This window comes from Pelophylax lessonae, assembly GCF_965119305.1.
Source record: "Pelophylax lessonae genome assembly, chromosome: 7".
Taxonomy (NCBI): Eukaryota; Metazoa; Chordata; class Amphibia; order Anura; family Ranidae; genus Pelophylax; species Pelophylax lessonae.
Window position 1 is genome coordinate 3756320 of NC_138774.1, and position 20503 is coordinate 3776822.

At 45.6% G+C, this 20503-nt stretch overlaps 1 protein-coding gene across 1 annotated transcript in view; it reads left to right on the top strand.

The window, feature by feature from the left end:
- The window catches only part of RPS6KA6 (ribosomal protein S6 kinase A6), a gene marked incomplete at its 5' end in the record, with an annotated part of 174005 nt that overhangs the window by 85262 nt on the left and 68240 nt on the right, over positions 1-20503 (top strand). The window contains 4 exons of the mRNA XM_082263849.1: positions 2965-3071; positions 8943-8980; positions 11032-11174; positions 18175-18245. Of these exons, the coding sequence (XP_082119975.1) occupies positions 2965-3071; positions 8943-8980; positions 11032-11174; positions 18175-18245 (359 nt within the window). The remainder of the gene's footprint in view (positions 1-2964; positions 3072-8942; positions 8981-11031; positions 11175-18174; positions 18246-20503) is intronic.

Consider the following 20503-nt stretch of genomic DNA (forward strand, 5'->3'; position numbering starts at 1 on the left):
ATGAAGGCTGCCCTTTTAGTTTCACTTATGCCTCGTTTCCACTGAGCGGATCGGTTCGGGTTGGTTCGATACGGTACGCTATTTTGAGTGTTTCCATTATGAAAGTGGCCCATACAACCGAACCAAACCGCACCATTCCTGGTCCTCCTTCAGATGTAGGGCCATAGGAAATGGTACGGTACGGTTAGGGCGGAGCTACTGGCGTCACACGATACATTCCACTGATTGGTGAACAGGAAAATGTCAATGCTCACGTCAAACGAAAGCACAAAACAAACACCACGTTTGGTGTGAACCCTGCATGGCCCCTGGTGGTCCGACTTGCAGTGGAAACGCTCACCTGAATAGGCCGGACCATTCTAATCCTTCCAAACTGTACCGACCCGAACCATTCCACTCAGTGGAAACGAGGCATTAATAACAGGTTTGCATCATCACTTGTGAAAGAGGATGTCAGTTGCCTGCACAGCATCCTTGTTTGACCCACCCCTGCTCCTCTGCATCAGCGTTGGTGTCACATTAGCTGAGTGATGAAGAAAAACTGAGGGAGAACAGAAACATTGGAATACTGGTCAGTACCAGTTTGCAAAAGCATATTTGCTTTGGAAGAAGCAATCACCTCTAATGTTTGAGTGTCTTATTTGGATGTTTCTGCATTATGTAAAACTATTACAAAAGCTTTTACATTTTAGAATTGGGCGCCTCTAGACTGTCCATCATTTTTAAAGGGTGCCTCGAGATTGTCCAACGTTGTTAAAGGGTGCCTCGAGATTGTCCAACGTTGTCAAAGGGTGCCTCGAGATTGTCCAACGTTGTTTAAGGGTGCCTCGAGATTGTCCAACGTTGGTAAAGGGTGCCTCGAGATTGTCCAACGTTGTTAAAAGGGTGCCTCGAGATTGTCCAACGTTGTTAAAAGGGTGCCTCGAGATTGTCCAACGTTGTTTAAGGGTGCCTTGAGATTGTCCAACGTTGTTAAAGGGTGCCTCGAGATTGTCCAACGTTGGCAAAGGGTGCCTCGAGATTGTCCAACGTTGGTAAAGGGTGCCTCGAGATTGTCCAACGTTGGTAAAGGGTGCCTCGAGATTGTCCAACGTTGGTAAAGGGTGCCTCGAGATTGTCCAACGTTGGTAAAGGGTGCCTAGAGATTGTCCAACGTTGTTTAAGGGTGCCTCGAGATTGTCCAACGTTGTTTAAGGGTGCCTTGACTGAAAAAATGTTGAGAAACACTGGGTTAGACTTTTAGAACCTCAAGATGAGCCTCTGGTGAGGGTTCCCTTCTTCCTGCCCAGCACAGGTGTGTTCATGAGAGGCAGCTCACTAGAGCCATACCATATGGGACCAGAAAAAAAGTAATTTGTGGTTGTCGTGTTTCTAAGTGTACTTCCATCCAATTGGTGCTCAATCTGAACTACTTTCTATCTGGTCCCATATGGTATGGCTCTGGTGAGCTGCCTCTCATGAACACACCTGTGCTGAGCAGAAAGAGGGAAATTCTCACCAGAGGCTCATCATGAGGTTCTAAATGTCTAACCAAAGGTCCTCTGAAGAATTTCACACTGGGATCACATATAAAGGCATCTGTGGCTGCCCAGGAACAGATCTTTATCTCCATTATCTTAAGTTCTGGTTGAGTACCATTTGGGTGTATGTATATGGAGAAACACTGTAACCACAGGCGCAGCTTGACCACTCTGGCATAAGGGGGTCCCAACTCTGCGGTAAGCCCCCATTTGAATCACGCCGGTGGGGAGGATTGGGGCGGGCAGCGCCTTTTAGATATTGAGGGTGGTTGCTGCATATTTTCTCGGATTTTCTTCATTTCAATAAGGTCACATGATTTTTGGCATTTTTACCATTTGGATGTATAACAATTTTTGGTGGACATTGTAGTTATTGCTCACACCTTGTTATTGAATGGTGTATTATTGATAAATATTTGTTCTCTTAGGCTCCATTCACACCAGCGCGACTTGTCAGCCTGAGAAGTCGCGCTCCCTCGTGGTCCATTGACCGCTACAGGACCCGTTCTAATAGGAGCGACACAAGTCGCTCCGACTTAGAAAAAGGGTCCTGTACTACTTCGGGGCGACCAGGAGAGACTTGCATAGACTTCCATTATGTGAAGTCCATGCAAGTCACTCCGAAGTCTTGGTGCATGGTAATGCACAAGTCGCCCCCGAAGTAGTGCAGAGTCGTGCCTCCCCAGTGTGAACCGAGCCTTAGAGCTGCACTTTTGTTTATTATTCGGTTCCTTAGTTGTCGACTTGAACACAGTTTTCTACAAAGGCTCCAAAGGAGGAGAGAGAAACTTCTCATCATATGGAAAGCCTCAAAATAATTTACTGAATCATCCAACACACAGTTTACTTCATCCAATGTACAGACCCCCCTAACCCGTCCACCTAATCAGGAGCGTACTCATAGGGGTTTAGGGTAAGCTGCTGGCCAAGTGAAGCGCGTTAGAGGGTCTGTATTTCGGATGGAGTAGTCTGTGAGTTGGAGGATTTCCATATGGTGAGCTGTTCCTCTCTCCTTGGAACCTTTGTAGAGGATGTTGAAGATTCTTTGACTGGTGTAGTAGCTCTTCAAGAGACCGAAGAAGTCATTTTCCCCAAGATTCTTTGGCATGGTGCCCTCTTCTGAAATTTTTTCAAGGTGTTGCAGATGGGACATTGGTTAGTAGAGAGTTTCCCTCACAGATCTCCTCTGCAGTTAATGGCTGGCAGTGGCTGTGGTTGGTTGGGTGGTTTGGCTGGGATGGGGAGACGAATCCCCAGTAAATGAAATCCCACAGGCCAGAAGCTGCCTCTTCCATCATCTCTGATCGCCTCTCTTCAGATTTGGTTGGTGGAAAGCAGATGATGCTTGCCGGAAAGTAGTCTTTTCTGTAGCATGGGGGATGTCTGTTGCTGTGATGTGAGTTCAATGATAGAACATGAAGTAAATCTATACAGTTCTTATCAGGTTATGTTTACAGAGGAGGATGTGAAATTCTACCTGGCAGAACTGGCACTGGCGTTGGATCATTTGCACAGTCTGGGCATCGTCTACCGGGACTTGAAGCCTGAAAAGTAAAGTAAAATCCATCAGCTTGTTTTATTTCCATCTGGTGTGTAAAATTCCCTGATCCTCTCCTGATATATCCCAATGTTAATTTATAGCTACATGTGTAATTTGTACATAAGGTGCAAACAGATATTATTGGTCTGGGTAACATTCATTTCACCATTAAAACAAGCCATTATTAGTAGCTCCCATATTTACACCGATCAGCCATAACTTTTATGACCACCCACCGAAAATTTTGATTAAAGCTGTGGCCAAAATTTTTGAGAATGACACAAATATTCATTTTCACAAAGTCTGCCCAAGAAAGTCCAGCAAGCGCCAGGACCGTCTCCTATAGTTAATTGAGCTGCAGGATTGGAGCACCACCAATGCAGACCTTGGTCAGGAATGACAGCAGGTAGGTGGGAGTGTGTCGGCACGCACAGTGAGGAGAAGACTTTTGAAGGATGGCCTGGTGTCAAGAAGGGCAGCAAAGAAGCCACTTCTCTCCAGGAAAAACATCAGGGACAGCTTGATATTCTTCAAAGATACAGGGTTTGGACTGCTGAGGACTGGGGGAAAGTCATTTTCTCTGATAAATCCCCTTTTCGATTGTTTGGGGCATCCAGAAAAAACCTTGTCTGGAGAAGAAAAGGTGAGCCTACCATCAGTCCTGTGTCATGCATCCTGAGACCATTCATGTTTGGGGTTGCTTCTCAGCTAAGGGAGTGGGCTCACTCACAATTTAATGCCTAAGGACACCGCCATGAATAAGGAATGGTACAAAAACACCCTCCAGGAGCAACTTCTCCCAACCATCCAAGAACCGTTTGGTGAGAAACAATGCCCTCTCCAGCATGATGAAGCACCTTGCCATAAGGCAAAAAGTGATAAGTGGCTTGGAAATTTTGGGTCCATGGCCAGGAAACTCCCCAGACCCTAATCCAATTGAGACCTTGTGGTGGGTGAACAATAAACCCCACAAATTCTGACAAACTCCAAGAATTGATTATGCAAGAATGGGAGTGGCTATCAGTCAGGATGTGGCCCAGAAGTTGATGGACAGCATGCCGGGGCGAATTGCAGAGGTCTTGAGAAAGAAGGGCCAACGCTGCAAATATTGACTCTTTGCATTAACTTCATGTCGTTGTCAATAAAAGCCTTTGACCCCTATGAAATGCTTGGAATTATACTTCAGTATACCATAGTAACGTGATAAAAAGATAAACCTAATCCCATAAAAAATGTTTCCACTGCATTTGTGAAGAAGACTTCAGGGCGCCCAAGAATGTCAAGCAAGCGCCAGGACCGTCTCCTACAGTTGGTTGAGCTGCGGGATTGGGGGACTATCAGTGTAGAGCTTGCTCAGGAATGACAGCAGGTAGGTGGGAGTGCGTCGGCACGCATAGTGAGGAGAAGACTTTTGGAGGATGGCCTGGTGTCAAGAAGGGCAGCAAAGAAGCCACTTCTCTCCAGGAGAAACATCCGGGACAGCCTGGTATTCTGCAAAGATACAGGGATTGGACTGCTGAGGACTGGGGGAAAATCATTTTCTCTGATAAATCCCCTTTCGATTGTTTGGGGCATCCAGAAAAAACCTTGTCTGGAGAAGAAAAGGTGAGCCTACCATCAGTCCTGTGTCATGCATCCTGAGACCATTCATGTTTGGGGTTGCTTCTCAGCTAAGGGAGTGGGCTCACTCACAATTTAATGCCTAAGGACACCGCCATGAATAAGGAATGGTACAAAAACACCCTCCAGGAGCAACTTCTCCCAACCATCCAAGAACCGTTTGGTGAGGAACAATGCCCTCTCCAGCATGATGAAGCACCTTGCCATAAGGCAAAAAGTGATAAGTGGCTTGGAAATTTTGGGTCCATGGCCAGGAAACTCCCCAGACCCTAATCCAATTGAGACCTTGTGGTGGGTGAACAATAAACCCCACAAATTCTGACAAACTCCAAGAATTGATTATGCAAGAATGGGAGTGGCTATCAGTCAGGATGTGGCCCAGAAGTTGATGGACAGCATGCCGGGGCGAATTGCAGAGGTCTTGAGAAAGAAGGGCCAACGCTGCAAATAGTGACTCTTTGCATTAACTTCATGTCGTTGTCAATAAAAGCCTTTGACCCCTATGAAATGCTTGAAATTATACTTCAGTATACCATAGTAACGTGATAAAAAGATAAACCTAATCCCATAAAAAATGTTTCCACTGCATTTGTGAAGAAGACTTCAGGGCGCCCAAGAATGTCAAGCAAGCGCCAGGACCGTCTCCTACAGTTGGTTGAGCTGCGGGATTGGGGGACTATCAGTGTAGAGCTTGCTCAGGAATGACAGCAGGTAGGTGGGAGTGTGTCGGCTCGCATAGTGAGGAGAAGACTTTTGGAGGATGGCCTGGTGTCAAGAAGGGCAGCAAAGAAGCCACTTCTCTCCAGGAAAAACATCCGGGACAGACTGATATTCTGCAAAAGATACAGGGATTGGACTGCTGAGGACTGGGGGAAAATCATTTTCTCTGATAAATCCCCTTTTCGATTGTTTGGGGCATCCAGAAAAAAACCTTGTCTGGAGAAGAAAAGGTGAGCACCACTATCAGTCCTGTGTCATACATCCCGGGACCATTCATGTTTGGGGTTGCTTCTTAGCTAAGGGAGTGGGCTCACTCACAATTTAATGCCTAAGGACACCGCCATGAATAAGGAATGGTACAAAAACACCCTCCACGAGCAACTTCTCCCAACCATCCAAGAACCGTTTGGTGAGGAACAATGCCCTTTCCAGCATGATGAAGCACCTTGCCATAGGGCAAAAAGTGATAAGTGGCTTGGGGAACAAAACATGGAAATTTTGGGTCCATGGCCAGGAAACTCCCCAGGCCCTAATCCCATTGAGAACTTGTGGTCAATCTTTAAGAGGTGGGTGAACAATAAAACCCACAAATTCTGACAAACTCCAAGCGATTATGTAAGAATGGGGGGCGGCTATCAGTCAGGATGTGGCCCAGAAGTTGATGGACACCATGCCAGGGCGAATTGCAGAGATCTTGAAAAAGAAGGGTCAACACTGCAAATATTGACTCTTTGCATTAACTTCATGTCATTGTCAATAAAAGCCTTTGACCCCCATGAAATGCTGAGAATTAAACTTCAGTATACCATAGTAACATGATAAAAAGATCTAAAATCACTGTTGTGAACATTTTTATTTGTGTCATTTTCAAACCTTTTGACCACAGCTGTAGGTCTCCCTTTTGCCACCAAAAACAGGCTTGACCCATGGACTCCACTAGATCTCTGAAGGTATGCTGTGGTATCTGGCACCAAGTGTTCAAGAGCAAATCCTTGGAAGTCCTGTAAGTTGTGAGGTGGGGCCTCCATGGGTCAGACTTGTTTTTCCAGCTGATCCCACAGATGCTCCATTGGATTGAGATATGGAAAATTTGGAGGCCAAATCAACAACTTAAACTCGTTGTTTTCCTCAAACCATTTTTTGCAGAGTGGAAGGGCACATTATTCTGCTGAAAGAGACCACCATCACGGTTTCCATTAAGGGATGTACTTGGTCACCAATAATGTTTAGGTACCTGTTAAGTATCAAGTAACATTGGCATGAATGGCAGGACTCAAGGTTTCCCAGCAGAACATTGCTGAAAGCACTAAACTAGCTCCGCCAGCTTGTCTTCTTCCCATACCGCATCCTGGTGCCATCTCTTCCCTAGGTAAATTACACACGCGCACCTGGCCATCCATATGATGTAACAGAAAATGTGATTCATTAGACCAGGCCACCTTCTTCCATTGCTCTGTGGTCCAGTTCTGATGCTTATGTGCCCATTGTAGATGCTTTCAGCTGTGGGCACAGATCAGCATGGGCACCCTGAACAGTCTGCAGCTGCACAGTCCCATACACAACAAACTGCAGTGAATATTTTTTGTCTGCTTTCAATACATCAACTTCAGGGACAACATGTTTTACCTGCTGCCTAATATACCCCACCCACTTTTAGATGGCATTTTAACCAGATAATTAATATTCACTTTACTTGTCAGTGGTCATAAAGTTATGACTGATCCTGTGTATGTCCTCAATTATTTTCTTTGAACTGCCTTTGCTACTAATCATGCTTCCATTTACATTTACTCCCAACTATCTTTTGCTCGGTAATGAGCAAATACTGAGCTGCATACATGATCTCCATCCTCTGATACTTGAGGGAGTGAGTCCTCTTATTATCTGCATATATGACCTCCATCCTCTGATACTTGAGCAAGTGAGTCCTCTTATTATCTGCATATATGACCTCCATCCTCTGATACTTGAGGAAGTGAGTCCTCTTATTATCTGCATACATGACCTCCATCCTCTGATACTTGAGGAAGTGAGTCCTCCAACTATCCGCATACATGACTTGCATCCTCTGATACTTGAGGGAGTGAGTCCTCTTATTATCTGCATATATGACCTCCACCCCCTGATATTTGAGGAAGCGAGTCCTCCAACTATCCGCATACATGACTTGCATCCTCTGATACTTGAGGGAGTGAGTCCTATTATTATCCACATACATGACCTCCATCCTCTGATATTTGAGGAAGGGAGTCCTCTTATTATCTGCATACATGATCTCCATCCTCTGATACTTGAGGGAGTGAGTCCTCTTATCTACATATATGACCTCCATCCTCTGATATTTGAGGAAGTGAGTCCTCTTATTATCTGCATACATGACCTCCATCCTCTGATACTTGAGGGAGTGAGTCCTCTTATTATCTGCATACATGACTTGAATCCTCTGATATTTGAGGAAGAGAGTCCTCTTATCTACATATATGACCTCCATCCTCTGATACTTGAGGAAGGGAGTCCTCTTATTATCTGCATATATGACCTCCATCCTCTGATACTTGGGATAATGAGTCCTCTTATCTGCATGTATGACCTCCACCCGCTGATATTTGAGGAAGTGAGTCCTCCAACTATCCGGATACATGACTTGCATCCTCTGATATTTGAGGAAGTGAGTCCTCCAACTATCCGCATACATGACTTGCATCCTCTGATACTTGAGGAAATGAGTCCTATTATTATCCACATACATGATTTGTAGCCTCTGATACTTGAGGAAGTGAGTCCTCTTATTATCTGCATACATGACTTGCATCCTCTGATACTTGAGGAAGTGAGTCCTCTTATTATCTGCATACATGACCTCCATCCTCTGATACTTGAGGAAGTAAGTCCTCTTATTATCCACATACATGATTTGTAGCCTCTGATACTTGAGGAAGTGAGTCCTCTTATTATCTGCATACATGACTTGCATCCTCTGATATTTGAGGAAGGGAGTCCTCTTATTATCTGCATATATGACCTCCATCCTCTGATACTTGAGGAAGTGAGTCCTCTTATCTGCATACATAACCTCCATCCTCTAATACTTGAGGAAGTGAGTCCTCTTATTATCTGCATACATGACTTGAATCCTCTGATATTTGAGGAAGGGAGTCCTCTTATCTGCATGTATGACCTCCACCCCCTGATATTTGAGGAAGTGAGTCCTCTTATTATCTGCATACATGACTTGAATCCTCTGATATTTGAGGAAGTGAGTCCTCTTATTATCTGCATACATGACTTGCATCTACTGATATTTGAGGAAGTGAGTCCTCCTATTTTGTGCATGTATGACCTGCAGTCTGAGTTGTCAGCCTTGCCTCTCCAGTATTCAGGATAGTAAATATTTAGTTCTGATTATCACCCTGTACTGTGTTTGTTGTCTTTTTCCTTCCCCTCTGCTCCCTTCCCCTTATATTTTGATTTTCTTAAGGTGAAATGGGATGTATTTTAGCAGATGTGGATTAGTGATTTGTATGTTTGTTTTACTTTTTTAGCATTTTGCTTGACGAAGCAGGACATATCAAGTTAACAGGTAGGTCCGGGTCCGTGTACGTTACAGATCTTGATCTGTATGTAAATGAGTGTTACTGTCATTTTATATTACACACTCACTTTTTATTTGTGTATATACTATTGACATTTTACCCATTGTTGTGACTGGATATTTTATATTCGTATTCTTTTACACGTTAATCTGTTTCCAGGATCTAAAAAGCTTATTAATAATGGTGCCAGTTGCCACAATAATAATCTCCAGCTTTGGTACTAGTGGCCACAATAATAACTGCTGCCTGTGAATGCAGTGGTTATCCTTAGCATTGCTACCCCTGACCACAATATTAACCTCCATCATTTGTACCAATGACCACAATAAAAGGCCTCAGCATTTGTGCCAGTGGCCCCAGTAATAACCCTCAGCATTGGTGCCAATGACTGCAGTAATTTTTTCCAGCATTGCTGCCAGTCGCCACAATAATAACCCCAAGCATTGGTACCAGTGACCACAACTATAACCCCCCACAGTATTGGTACCAGTGACCACAAAAATAACTCCCAACATTAGTAACAATAACCACAATATTCACCCCTAACATTAGTACCAGTGACTACAATAATAACCCCCAACATTAGTAACAATAACCACAATAATAACCCCTAACATTAGTACCAGTGACCACAATATTCACCCCCAACATTAGTAACAATAACCACAATATTCACCCCTAACATTTAGTACCAGTGACCACAATAATAACCCCCAACATTAGTAACAATAACCACAATAATAACCCCTAACATTAGTACCAGTGACCACAATATTCACCCCTAACATTAGTACCAGTGACCACAATAATAACCCCTAGCATTGGTACCAGTGACCACAGTAATAACCCCCAACATTGGTGCCTGTGACCACAATTACAACCCCCAACATTGGTTCCAGTGACCACAATAAAAACCCCTAGCATTGGTGCCAGTGACCACAGTAATAACCCCCAACATTGGTGCCAGTGACCACAATAAAAACCCCCAACATTGGTACCAGTGACCACAATAATAACCCCAAGCATTGGTAACAGTGACCACAATAATCACCCCCAAAATTAGTACCAGTGACCACAATGATAACCCCCAGCATTGGTGCCAGTGACCACAATGATAACTCCCAGCATTGGTGCCAGTGACCACAATAATAACCCCCAGCATTGGTACCAGTGACCACAATGATAACCCTCAGCATTGGTGCCAGTGACCACAATGATAACCCCCAGCATTGGTGCTAGTGACTACAATAATAGCCCCCAACATTAGTACCAGTGACCACAATAATAACCCCCAGCATTGGTACCAGTGACCACAATGATAACCCCGAACATTAGTACCAGTGACCACAATAACCCCCAGCATTGGTACCAGTGACCACAATGATAACCCCCAGCATTGGTGCCAGGGACCACAATAAAAACCCCCAGCATTGGTACCAGTGACCACAATAAAAACCCCCAGCATTGGTTTAGAATAGGCATTGTTGTAAGTCATCTCCACTACCACTGAACTAATGATTGCGATGACAACCAGGTCAAATTTTTTGTGGGAATGTTTGTTTTGCCTTGTTTTCCAGATCTTTGGGCAATGTGACTTTTATATGTATGATTGCACTTCCATATGGTCTGGTATAAAATGATTTTTGGCACCAGTCACCTCACTGTACTTTTGTCTTGCAGATTTTGGGTACCCAACATTGGTACCAGTGACCACAATAAAAACCCCCAGCATTGGTGCCGGTGACCACAATAATAACCCCCAACATTGGTGCTAGTGACGACAATAATAACCCCAAGCATTGGTACCAGTGACCACAATAATTACCCCCAAAATTAGTACCAGTGACCACAATTCGTCATCTCCACTACCACTGAACTAAAGATTGCGATGACAACCAGGTCAACATTTTTTGTGGGAATGTTTGTTTTGCCTTGTTTTCCAGATCTTTGGGCAATGTGACTTTTATATGCACTTCCATATGGTCTGGTATAAAATGATTTTTGGCACCAGTCACCTCACTGTACTTTTATCTTGCAGATTTTGGGCTGAGTAAGGAGTCTGTGGACCATGAAAAGAAGGCGTACTCGTTCTGCGGTACGGTGGAGTATATGGCGCCAGAAGTGGTGAACCGGCGAGGTCACACTCAGAGTGCTGATTGGTGGTCGTTCGGTGTCCTTATGGTACGTAGACCGTTAAACTAATGTCCAGCAGATCAGAGAGCAGTGTGCTCAGATAAACATTGGGGAAATAGATGAGTTGTGTTTTGCTGCCTCTTCCCATTTACACTCAGTGCAGCCACCTCTGTGTTTCCTCATGGATAAACGCAGGTAACTGCAATGCCACATAGAAAGCCGTAATATTCTGTGTGTCATGTTCAGACCAGAAGGGGGCGTATCACTGCGTCTCAGAGCTGTGCGATTCAAGGTAATATGATTGCAGAATTTCATAGTTACATAGTAGATGAGGTTGAATAAAGGCAATAGTCCATCTAGTTAAACCTGTGTAGGTGTGTGTGGCCGTAATCATCTCTCATAGCCCTGAATGTTCTGATCCTTGATGTACGTCTAAGAGTCTTTTGAAAGCCACCATACTTCCCGCAGAAACCACCTCTTGTGGTAGAGAATTCCACAATCTTGTAGCCCTAACAGTAAAGAACCCCCCACTTTGCCTGAGGTTAAAACGCTTCTCCTCTAATCGCATTGTATGCCCTCGAGTCCTCATGCAATCCCTTCGACTGAATAGCTTTTTTTCTATGCTGAGATCACCATTGAGATATTTATAAATTGTTATCATGTCCGCTCTCAGACGTCTCTTCTCCAGGGAGAATAAATCAAGCGATTGCAGATGCTCTTCATAATTAAGGTCCTCCAATCCCCTAATTAGTTTAGTTGCTCTTCTCTGGACTCTCTCCAGCTCCAACACATCCCTCCTGAGGACTGGCGACCAGAACTGGACAGAATACTCCAGATGCGGTCGGACCAGAGTTTTATAAAGTGGAAGGATTATAGTCTTATCTCTGGAATACATCCCTTTCTTTATGCATGCTAATATTCTGCTGGCTTTGGCAGTTGCTGCTTGACATTGCATGCTATTGCTTAGTCTATCCTCTACCAAGACTCCCAGATCTTTCTCCATTTTTGATTCCCCCAAAGGTTCCCCCCCCCCCCCCCCCGAACGTGTATTGTGCTTTTATGTTTTTAGTCCCCAAGTGCAAAACCTTACACTTCTCCACATTAAACCTCATTTGCCATGTCGTTGCCCACTCTGTTATTTTGTCCAGGTCATTCTGTAGGATATCTGCTTCATGCTGTGCAGTTATTGCCCTGGCCAATTTTGTGTCATCTGCAAAAATTGATAACGCACTACTGATCCCTTCCTCAATGCTGTTTATGAATAAATTGAACAAGGTTGGTCCCAGGACTGAGCCTTGGGGGACCCCACTTACTACCTCAGACCAGTCTGAGTATGCGCTGTTTATTACCACCCTTTGGACACGGCCTTTTAGCCAGCAAACCCTGCTGTCGATACCTGCAGACCTTATTTTATAAATTAAGCGCTTGTGGGGAACTGTATCAAACGCCTTAGCGAAATCTAAGTACACCACATCCACTGGTCTGCCCCTATCTAGCTCACAGCTCACCTCCTCGTAGAATGCTAAGAGATTGGTTTGACAAAAACGCCCATTTGTAAACCCGTGCTGATTACTGCTGATGATGTTGTTGTCTTTAGCAAACTCTACAATATAGTCCCTTATCATCCCCTCCAGAAGTTTACATACTATCGATGTCAGACTGACAGGCCTATAATTTCCCGGGACATGCCTCGCATTTCGCACTGCTCTGCTTGGTCCCGCAGTCACCGCACAACAAGCGTAGAGCACCATGCTGCTGCGCAGTGACACGAATGAAGAGTCACATTGTACACTGCAAATAAAGTTCTGTCAAAACAAAAAAAAGGAGCTGCGTAATGCAATAAAACGCACATCACACCACCCCCTGCCGCACAGCTCTGCAACACCTTGTGAGGCCAGCCGCGTTTCTGACTGCAGGGTAGTGTGAACAGGATTTGGCCGCGGTACAAATGGTGACAATGGACGCATTACCGAGAACATAAATGAGAAATCAATGTTGTACGATTAAAAAAACATTTTTTATAAATTAACGTCAATGTAACGAAATGTTTTTTTCTCCAGCGCTCTACATAAAGCAATAAATATTTTAAGAGTACTTTATACTAAATGTAAATAATAAGAAAGAGGTAGGGGGTGGCGCTGTCTAATGGTCCAAGAAAGGGGGGTATTTTCACTAGTCACGTGTAACAGGTATAAACCCAATATATAAATGAGGTAGCTATTGTGTCAAAGTGCCAAGTATATGTAATTCACCCTTAAGGTGCCTAATGCTGTATATGTAGAAAATGGATGTAAATGACACTTTTTACCAGTCACGTTATTTTATTTAATTTGCATGGGTCACTTTAATCATTGGGGACTATTTGAGTTACTTTCCAAGCACGATTGCACATAGATCTATATGTATTATGTTGTATTAAGTTTTATACACTTATACTGTATTATTATTGTCAGCATTCACTTTAGCACTTGTCACTTTATATAGATATATCACTTATGCACGGTTATAATTGTTTATGATTATTTTTTGGTTATATCACACTTGTGCAATATTTTACCTGACATTCAAGTGTCATTTACATCCATTTTCTACATATACAGCATTAGGCACCTTAAGGGTGAATTACATATACTTGGCACTTTGACACAATAGCTACCTCATTTATATATTGGGTTTATACCTGTTACACGTGACTAGTGAAAATACCCCCCTTTCTTGGACCATTAGACAGCGCCACCCCCTACCTCTTTCTTATACGCCATATAGTCTTCGGACTATATTATAGGGAGGCAGCAGTCTTTACTATATATCCAATTAGGCCCGAGGCGCGGAGTTTTCCAACTCATAAATGTAAATGTGTTGTAGCAATAAATTTCAATGTCTTTAATGTATTTATTTAGGGAAGTTGTAGAAATTGTAACTTTATATCATTTAACAAAATGATTTAATTAAAAGATCCTTACATCCCCCTTAAGGGCTCTTTCACACAGGCGGACCGTTCAGATCCGCCTGTCTGTTTTTTTGGCGGATCTGAACGGCCCCCCATGCATCCCTATGGGGCATTGGATGTGGGCGGAGACATGTCCTTTGACATCCCATCCGATCCGTCAAATCTTGATGGATGGAAACCCTATTTTCCATCCATCCAGCGGAACGGATGGGATTGGATGAGAACAGACAGACGGTCCATTCCCATCCGATTCCCCCATAGAGATGTATGGGGAACTAACAACTCTGTCTTCGCACACAGCGCCGAGAACAGCTGTCATCCTCCTGCTCAGCGGGGGATCGGCGGATCGATCCCCCACTGAGATAAACGGAGTCCGTCGGATGGACGGGCTGTGTGAAAGGGGCCTAAGGCTGCGTTCACACCTGAGTGTTGCATTTTTTTTTTCCAGGCATTTTTATATGTAGCACCCTCCTAGATAGGTGCTAGGAAGAAAACAGTTTGCTCCATCCTCTTATCAGGGGTGCCTGATTAATATTTAGGCCTGTTATGTGTGTCCAGGGTGTGATTCATCTGGGCTGAGGAAGTGTCCTCACTGTATCCAATTGGGGATCCTGTTGGACAGTGGAGGAAATCCAGCCAGTGACACACAGGCTTTGTAACTATCCCAGTGGGTTGGCACAAACTGTGGTGCATCCTGGAATATGTTCTAAAAGCCAAGGGCTCATGTGGCAGGGGGTATTTGGGCGGGAAGCCAGGTCCCGGGAGGAGGGTGACGGCTGTCTCTCCTCCTGTCTGTATGAAAGGTGGTCACAGGCGGTCGGCCTAGTGAGCCAGAAGTGTGGTGCTGAGCCAGGAGGTCCGGTGGATACTGACAAGTGGAACTGAAGGCAGAGCAACCTTGGGAAAAACAGTGTCTGTGAGTACCGGGAATCTTGCCAGGGGTCTGCCCAGGAAGGGGACCACTCCAGTGGAGAGTCAGTGGACAAGGGGCTAGCATGCATGGGAAGTGAGAAAGTGGGTGCCAAGTTGAGACTTTCTTGGAATGGGGCAGATTTCTTCTGTAACATAGCACTTACTTGGAATGGGACAGCTGTCCCTAGTAACATAGTCAGGTCCATACATATTGGGACATGGACACAATTCTAATCTTTTTGGCTCTATACACCACCACAATGGATTTGAAATGAAACAAACAAGATGTGCTTTACCTGCAGACTTTCAGCTTTAATTTGAGGGCATTTACATCCAAATCAGGTGAAAGGTGTAGGAATTACAACAGTTTGTATATGTGCCTCCCACTTTTCAAGGGACCAAAAGTAATGGGACAATTGGCTGCTCAGCTGTTCCATAGCCAGCTGTGTGTTATTCCCTCATTATCCCATTTACAAGGAGCAGATAAAAGATCCAGAGTTCATTTCAAGTGTGCTATTTGCGTTTGGAATCTGTTGCTGTCAACTCTCAATATGAGATCCAAAGAGCTGTCACTATCAGTGAAGCAAGCCATCATTAGGCTGAAAAAACAAAACAAACCCATCAGAGAGATAGCAAAAACATTAGGTGTGGCCAAATCAACTGTTTGGAACATCCTTAAAAAGAAAGAACGCACCGGTGAGCTCAGCAACACCAAAAGACCCGGAAGACCACGGAAAACAACTGTGGTGGATGACCGAAGAATTCTTTCCCTTCACAACAGTTGGCCAGATCAAGAACACTCTCCAGGAGGTAGGTGTATGTGTGTCAGATCAGGAACACTCTCCAGGAGGTAGGTGTATGTGTTTCAAAGTCAACAATCAAGAGAAGACTTCACCAGAGTGAATACAGAGGGTTCACCACAAGATGTAAACCATTGGTGAGCCTCAAAAACAGGAAGGCCAGATTAGAGTTTGCCAAACAACATCTAAAAAAGCCTTCACAGTTCTGGAACAACATCCTATGGACGGATGAGACCAAGATCAACTTGTAGCAGAGTGATGGGAAGAGAAGAGTATGGAGAAGGAAAGGAACTGCTCATGATCCAAAGCATACCACCTCATCAGTGAAGCATGGTGGTGGTAGTGTCATGGCGTGGGCATGTATGGCTGCCAATGGAACTGGTTCTCTTGTATTTATTGATGATGTGACTGCTGACAAAAGCAGCAGGATGAATTCTGAAGTGTTTCGGGGAATATTATCGGCTCATATTCAGACAAATGCTTCAGAACTCATTGGACGGCGCTTCACAGTGCAGATGGACAATGACCCGAAGCATACTGCGAAAGCAACCAAAGAGTTTTTTAAGGGAAAGAAGTGGAATGTTATGGAATGGCCAAGTCAATCACCTGACCTGAATCGGATTGAGCATGCATTTCACTTGCTGAAGACAAAACTGAAGGGAAAATGCCCCAAGAACAAGCAGGAACTGAAGACAGTTGCAGTAGAGGCCTGGCAGAGCATCACCAGGGATGAAACCCAGCGTCTGGTGATGTCTATGCGTTCCAGACTTCAGGCTGTAATTGACTGCAAAGGATTTGCAACCAAGTATTAAAAGGTGAAAGTTTGATTTATGATTGTTAATCTGTCCCATTACTTTTGGTCCCTTCAAAAGTGGGAGGCACATATACAAACTGTTGTAATTCCTACACCGTTCACCTGATTTGGATGAAAATACCCTCAAATTAAAGCTGAAAGTCTGCAGGTAAAGTACATCTTGTTTGTTTAATTTCAAATCCATTGTGGTGGTGTATAGAGCCAAAAAGATTAGAATTGTGTCCATGTCCCAATATTTATGGACCTGACTGTAGCACTCTCTTGGAATGGGACAGCTGTCTCCTGTAACATAGCACTCTCTTGGAATTGGACTGGTGACTCCAGTAACATAGCACTCTCTTGGAATGGGACAGCTGTACCCAGTAACATAGCACTCTCTTGGAATGGGACAGCTGTCCCCAGTAACATAGCACTCTCTTGGAATGGGACAGCTGTCCCCAGTAACATAGCACTCTCTTGGAATGGGACAGCTGTCCCCAGTAACATAGCACTCTCTTGGAATGGGACAGCTGTCCCCAGTAACATAGCACTCTCTTGGAATGGGACAGCTGTCCCCAGTAACATAGCACTCTCTTGGAATTGGACTGGTGACTCCAGTAACATAGCACTCTCTTGGAATGGGACAGCTGTACCCAGTAACATAGCACTCTCTTGGAATGGGACAGCTGTCCCCAGTAACATAGCACTCTCTTGGAATGGGACAGCTGTCCCCAGTAACATAGCACTCTCTTGGAATTGGACTGGTGACTCCTGTAACATAACACTCTCTTGGAATTGTAAAGCTGTCTCCTGTAACATAGCACTCTCTTGGAATTGGACTGGTGACTCCAGTAACATAGCACTCTCTTGGAATGGCACAGCTGTCCCCAGTAACATAGCACTCTCTTGGAATGGGACAGCTGTCCCCAGTAACATAGCACTCTCTTGGAATGGGACAGCTGTCCCCAGTAACATAGCACTCTCTTGGAATGGGACAGCTGTCCCCAGTAACATAGCACTCTCTTGGAATGGGACAGCTGTCCCCAGTAACATAGCACTCTCTTGGAATGGGACAGCTGTCCCCAGTAACATAGCACTCTCTTGGAATTGGACAGCTGTCTCCTGTAACATAGCACTCTCTTGGAATTGGACTGGTGACTCCTGAAGAAATGGTTTGGTGTTCAGACTCCTCAGGTGGTTGCATACAATAGATGACCCCATTGACAGGGTGGGGGGTCACAGGTGCAGATTGGGGTCCTCTCGGCAGATGCCGGCACTCTCCAGTCATTCCTATGAAGACCCGTTTGATGTTTGCCGCATTAATCCTCCCTTTGTAATTTCTTCCCAAGTCCATCCCCCCTTCCCCCGTCTCCTGTAAGTGGCCCACTTCACCGCATCCTGACTAATTGCTCAGCGATTAGCGTTTTCTATTCTCTCCCGTTACATAATCCTCTTTTCCTCTGAAGATTTTGAAATGTGTATTTTACAAAGTGACACTCTTACCTCACCCATCACCATGGCAACCCTGAAAATAAAAATCCCTCCGCTCTCGCCGTACAAAAAAAGCTTAATTTGTTAATTTGTGTCTTTCAGTTTGAAATGCTGACGGGAACGCTCCCCTTCCAAGGAAAAGACCGCAACGAGACCATGAACATGATACTGAAGTGAGTACGTGTCCTGCCCGGCGCACTTATTTATACACCATGAAAAGGCGACAAATCATTACCTTCAATGGAAGATTTCATTATAAACAGCTGAACTCCGGGATAAGTAAATATCATCGAAATCCATTCATAATGTCTGCTTTGTGTATTCCTTCCAGATCTGTGCAGTAAACCGGTGTGAGACTTCCTATAAGCCTATAGAGTGGGTGGAGCTTCCTGGACCCCTCCCACAGCTCTGCTCTCTTCTTCTGCAGGGGGGGGCTGGTCTGGTCTCCGCCCCCCTTCTGTAGTTTTCTGTAGTGGGTGGAGCCTGCTTGGCCCCTCCCAAAGCTCTGCTTCCTCCTTCTGCAGGAGGACTGGTCTTGTCTCTGCCCCCTCCTGTAGTTTTCTGTAGTGGGTGGAGCCTGCTTGGCCTCTCCCACAGCTCTGCTTCCTTCTTTTGCAGGAGGACTGGTCTGGTTTCTGCCCCCTCCTGTAGTTTTCTGTAGTGGGTGGAGCCTGCTGCCCCCCCCCCCCCCACAGCTCTGCTCTCTCCTTGTGCAAGGGGACTGGTCTTGTCTCCGCCGCTCCAGTAGTTTTCTGTAGTGGGTGGAGCCTGATGGGCCCCTCCCACAGCTCTGCTCTCTTTGTGCAGGGTGACTGGTCTTGTCTCCATCCACCCCCCTCCTGTAGTTTTCTGTAGTGGGTGGAGCCTGCTGCCCCCCCCCCACAGCTCTGCTCTCTCCTTCTGCAGGGGACCTGGGCTGGTCCCCACCCCCTCCTGTAGTTTTCTGTAGTGGGTGGAGCATGCTGGGCCTCTCCCACTGCTCTGCTCTCTCCTTCTGCAGGGGTACTGGTCTGGTCTCCACCGTCTTCCTGTCGTTTTCTGCAGGCAGCCTGTAGTGGGTGGAGCCTGGTGGGCTCCTCCCACAGCTCTTGTGCAGACGACCAGTCTTTTCTCCGCCCCCTCCTACAGTTATCTGTAGCGGTTGGAGCTAGCTGGGCCCCTCTCACAGCTCTGCTTTCTCTCCTTGTGCAGGGGGACTGGTCTGGTCTCTGCTCCCCCCCTGTAGTTTTCTGTAATGGGTGGAACCTGCTGGGCCCCTCCCACAGCTCTGATGTCTCCTTATGCAGGGGGGCAGGTCTTGCCTCCACCCCTTTCTGTAGTTCTCTGCAGGCAGCCTGTAGGGGGTGGAGCCTGCTGCCCCCCCCCCCCCACATCTCTTCTCTCTCCTTGTGCAGGGGGACTGGTCTTTTCTCCACCCCCTCCTGTAGTTTTCTGTAAGAAGCCTGTAGTGGGTGGAGTCTGCTGAGCCCCTCCCACAGCTCTGCTTTCTCTCCTTGTGCAAGGGGACTGGTCTGGTCTCTGCCCCACTCCTGTCATTTTCTGCAGGCAGCCTTTAGTGGGTGAAGTCTGCTGAGCCCCTCCCTCCTTATGCAGAGGGACAGGTCTTGTCTCCACCCCTTTCTGTAGTTTTCTGCAGGCAGCCTGTAGTGGGTGGAGCCTGCTGGGCCCCTCTCACAGCTCTGCTCTCTTCTTCTGCAGGGTGACAGGTCTTGTCTCCACCCCCTCCTGTAGCCGTTCCCCATCCTGTGGCGCACCTTTATGTCGCTGTATAGAGAGGTTGATATCTCGGTCTTCTATGCCGCTGTAGCGATGACCGAGATATAACTTTTTTTTAGGCGTCGATTCCCTTTACTGTAAGGCTCCATTCTCACTTGTGTGGCTTAAAAATTGTGCGATTTCCATTGTGACTTAATGGTGCCACTTGATGGTACTTTGATGGGACTTTGGATGAGGGTGACTTGTGCAGAACAGAAACATTCGTTTAGTTTCGTTTGCTTTCTTTATTTTCTAAAGGATTCCAAATTTTCAGAAGGATTAAAATTTGAACCGGTTGAAAATTGATTAACCGATTCAAATTCGGTGTGAAGAACAGCTGGTTGTTAAGGAGTGGACCGGGAAGCCGGCCGGCGCGTCCTTAACAACCGATGACTCATCAGCTGTTAGCGGGATTCCCCACTGATAGCTTAATGTAAAAAAAAAGAATGCTGGCAATAAAAAAGGAAAAATGGTGTGAGGCCCCACCCCAATGCATACGGATTTTAAGTGCCCAACGTCCCACCCCAATGCATAAGTGGAAGAGGCCCTTGGAGAGCGCCCCGTCCCAAAGCTTATCCCCCTTTCCTGACCTGCCAGGCTGCATGCTGGGATAAGGGTCTGGTTTGGATTTGGGGGGGGCGAGCTTGGAGACAGGGGGGCCTGCGAGTGGGGTGGC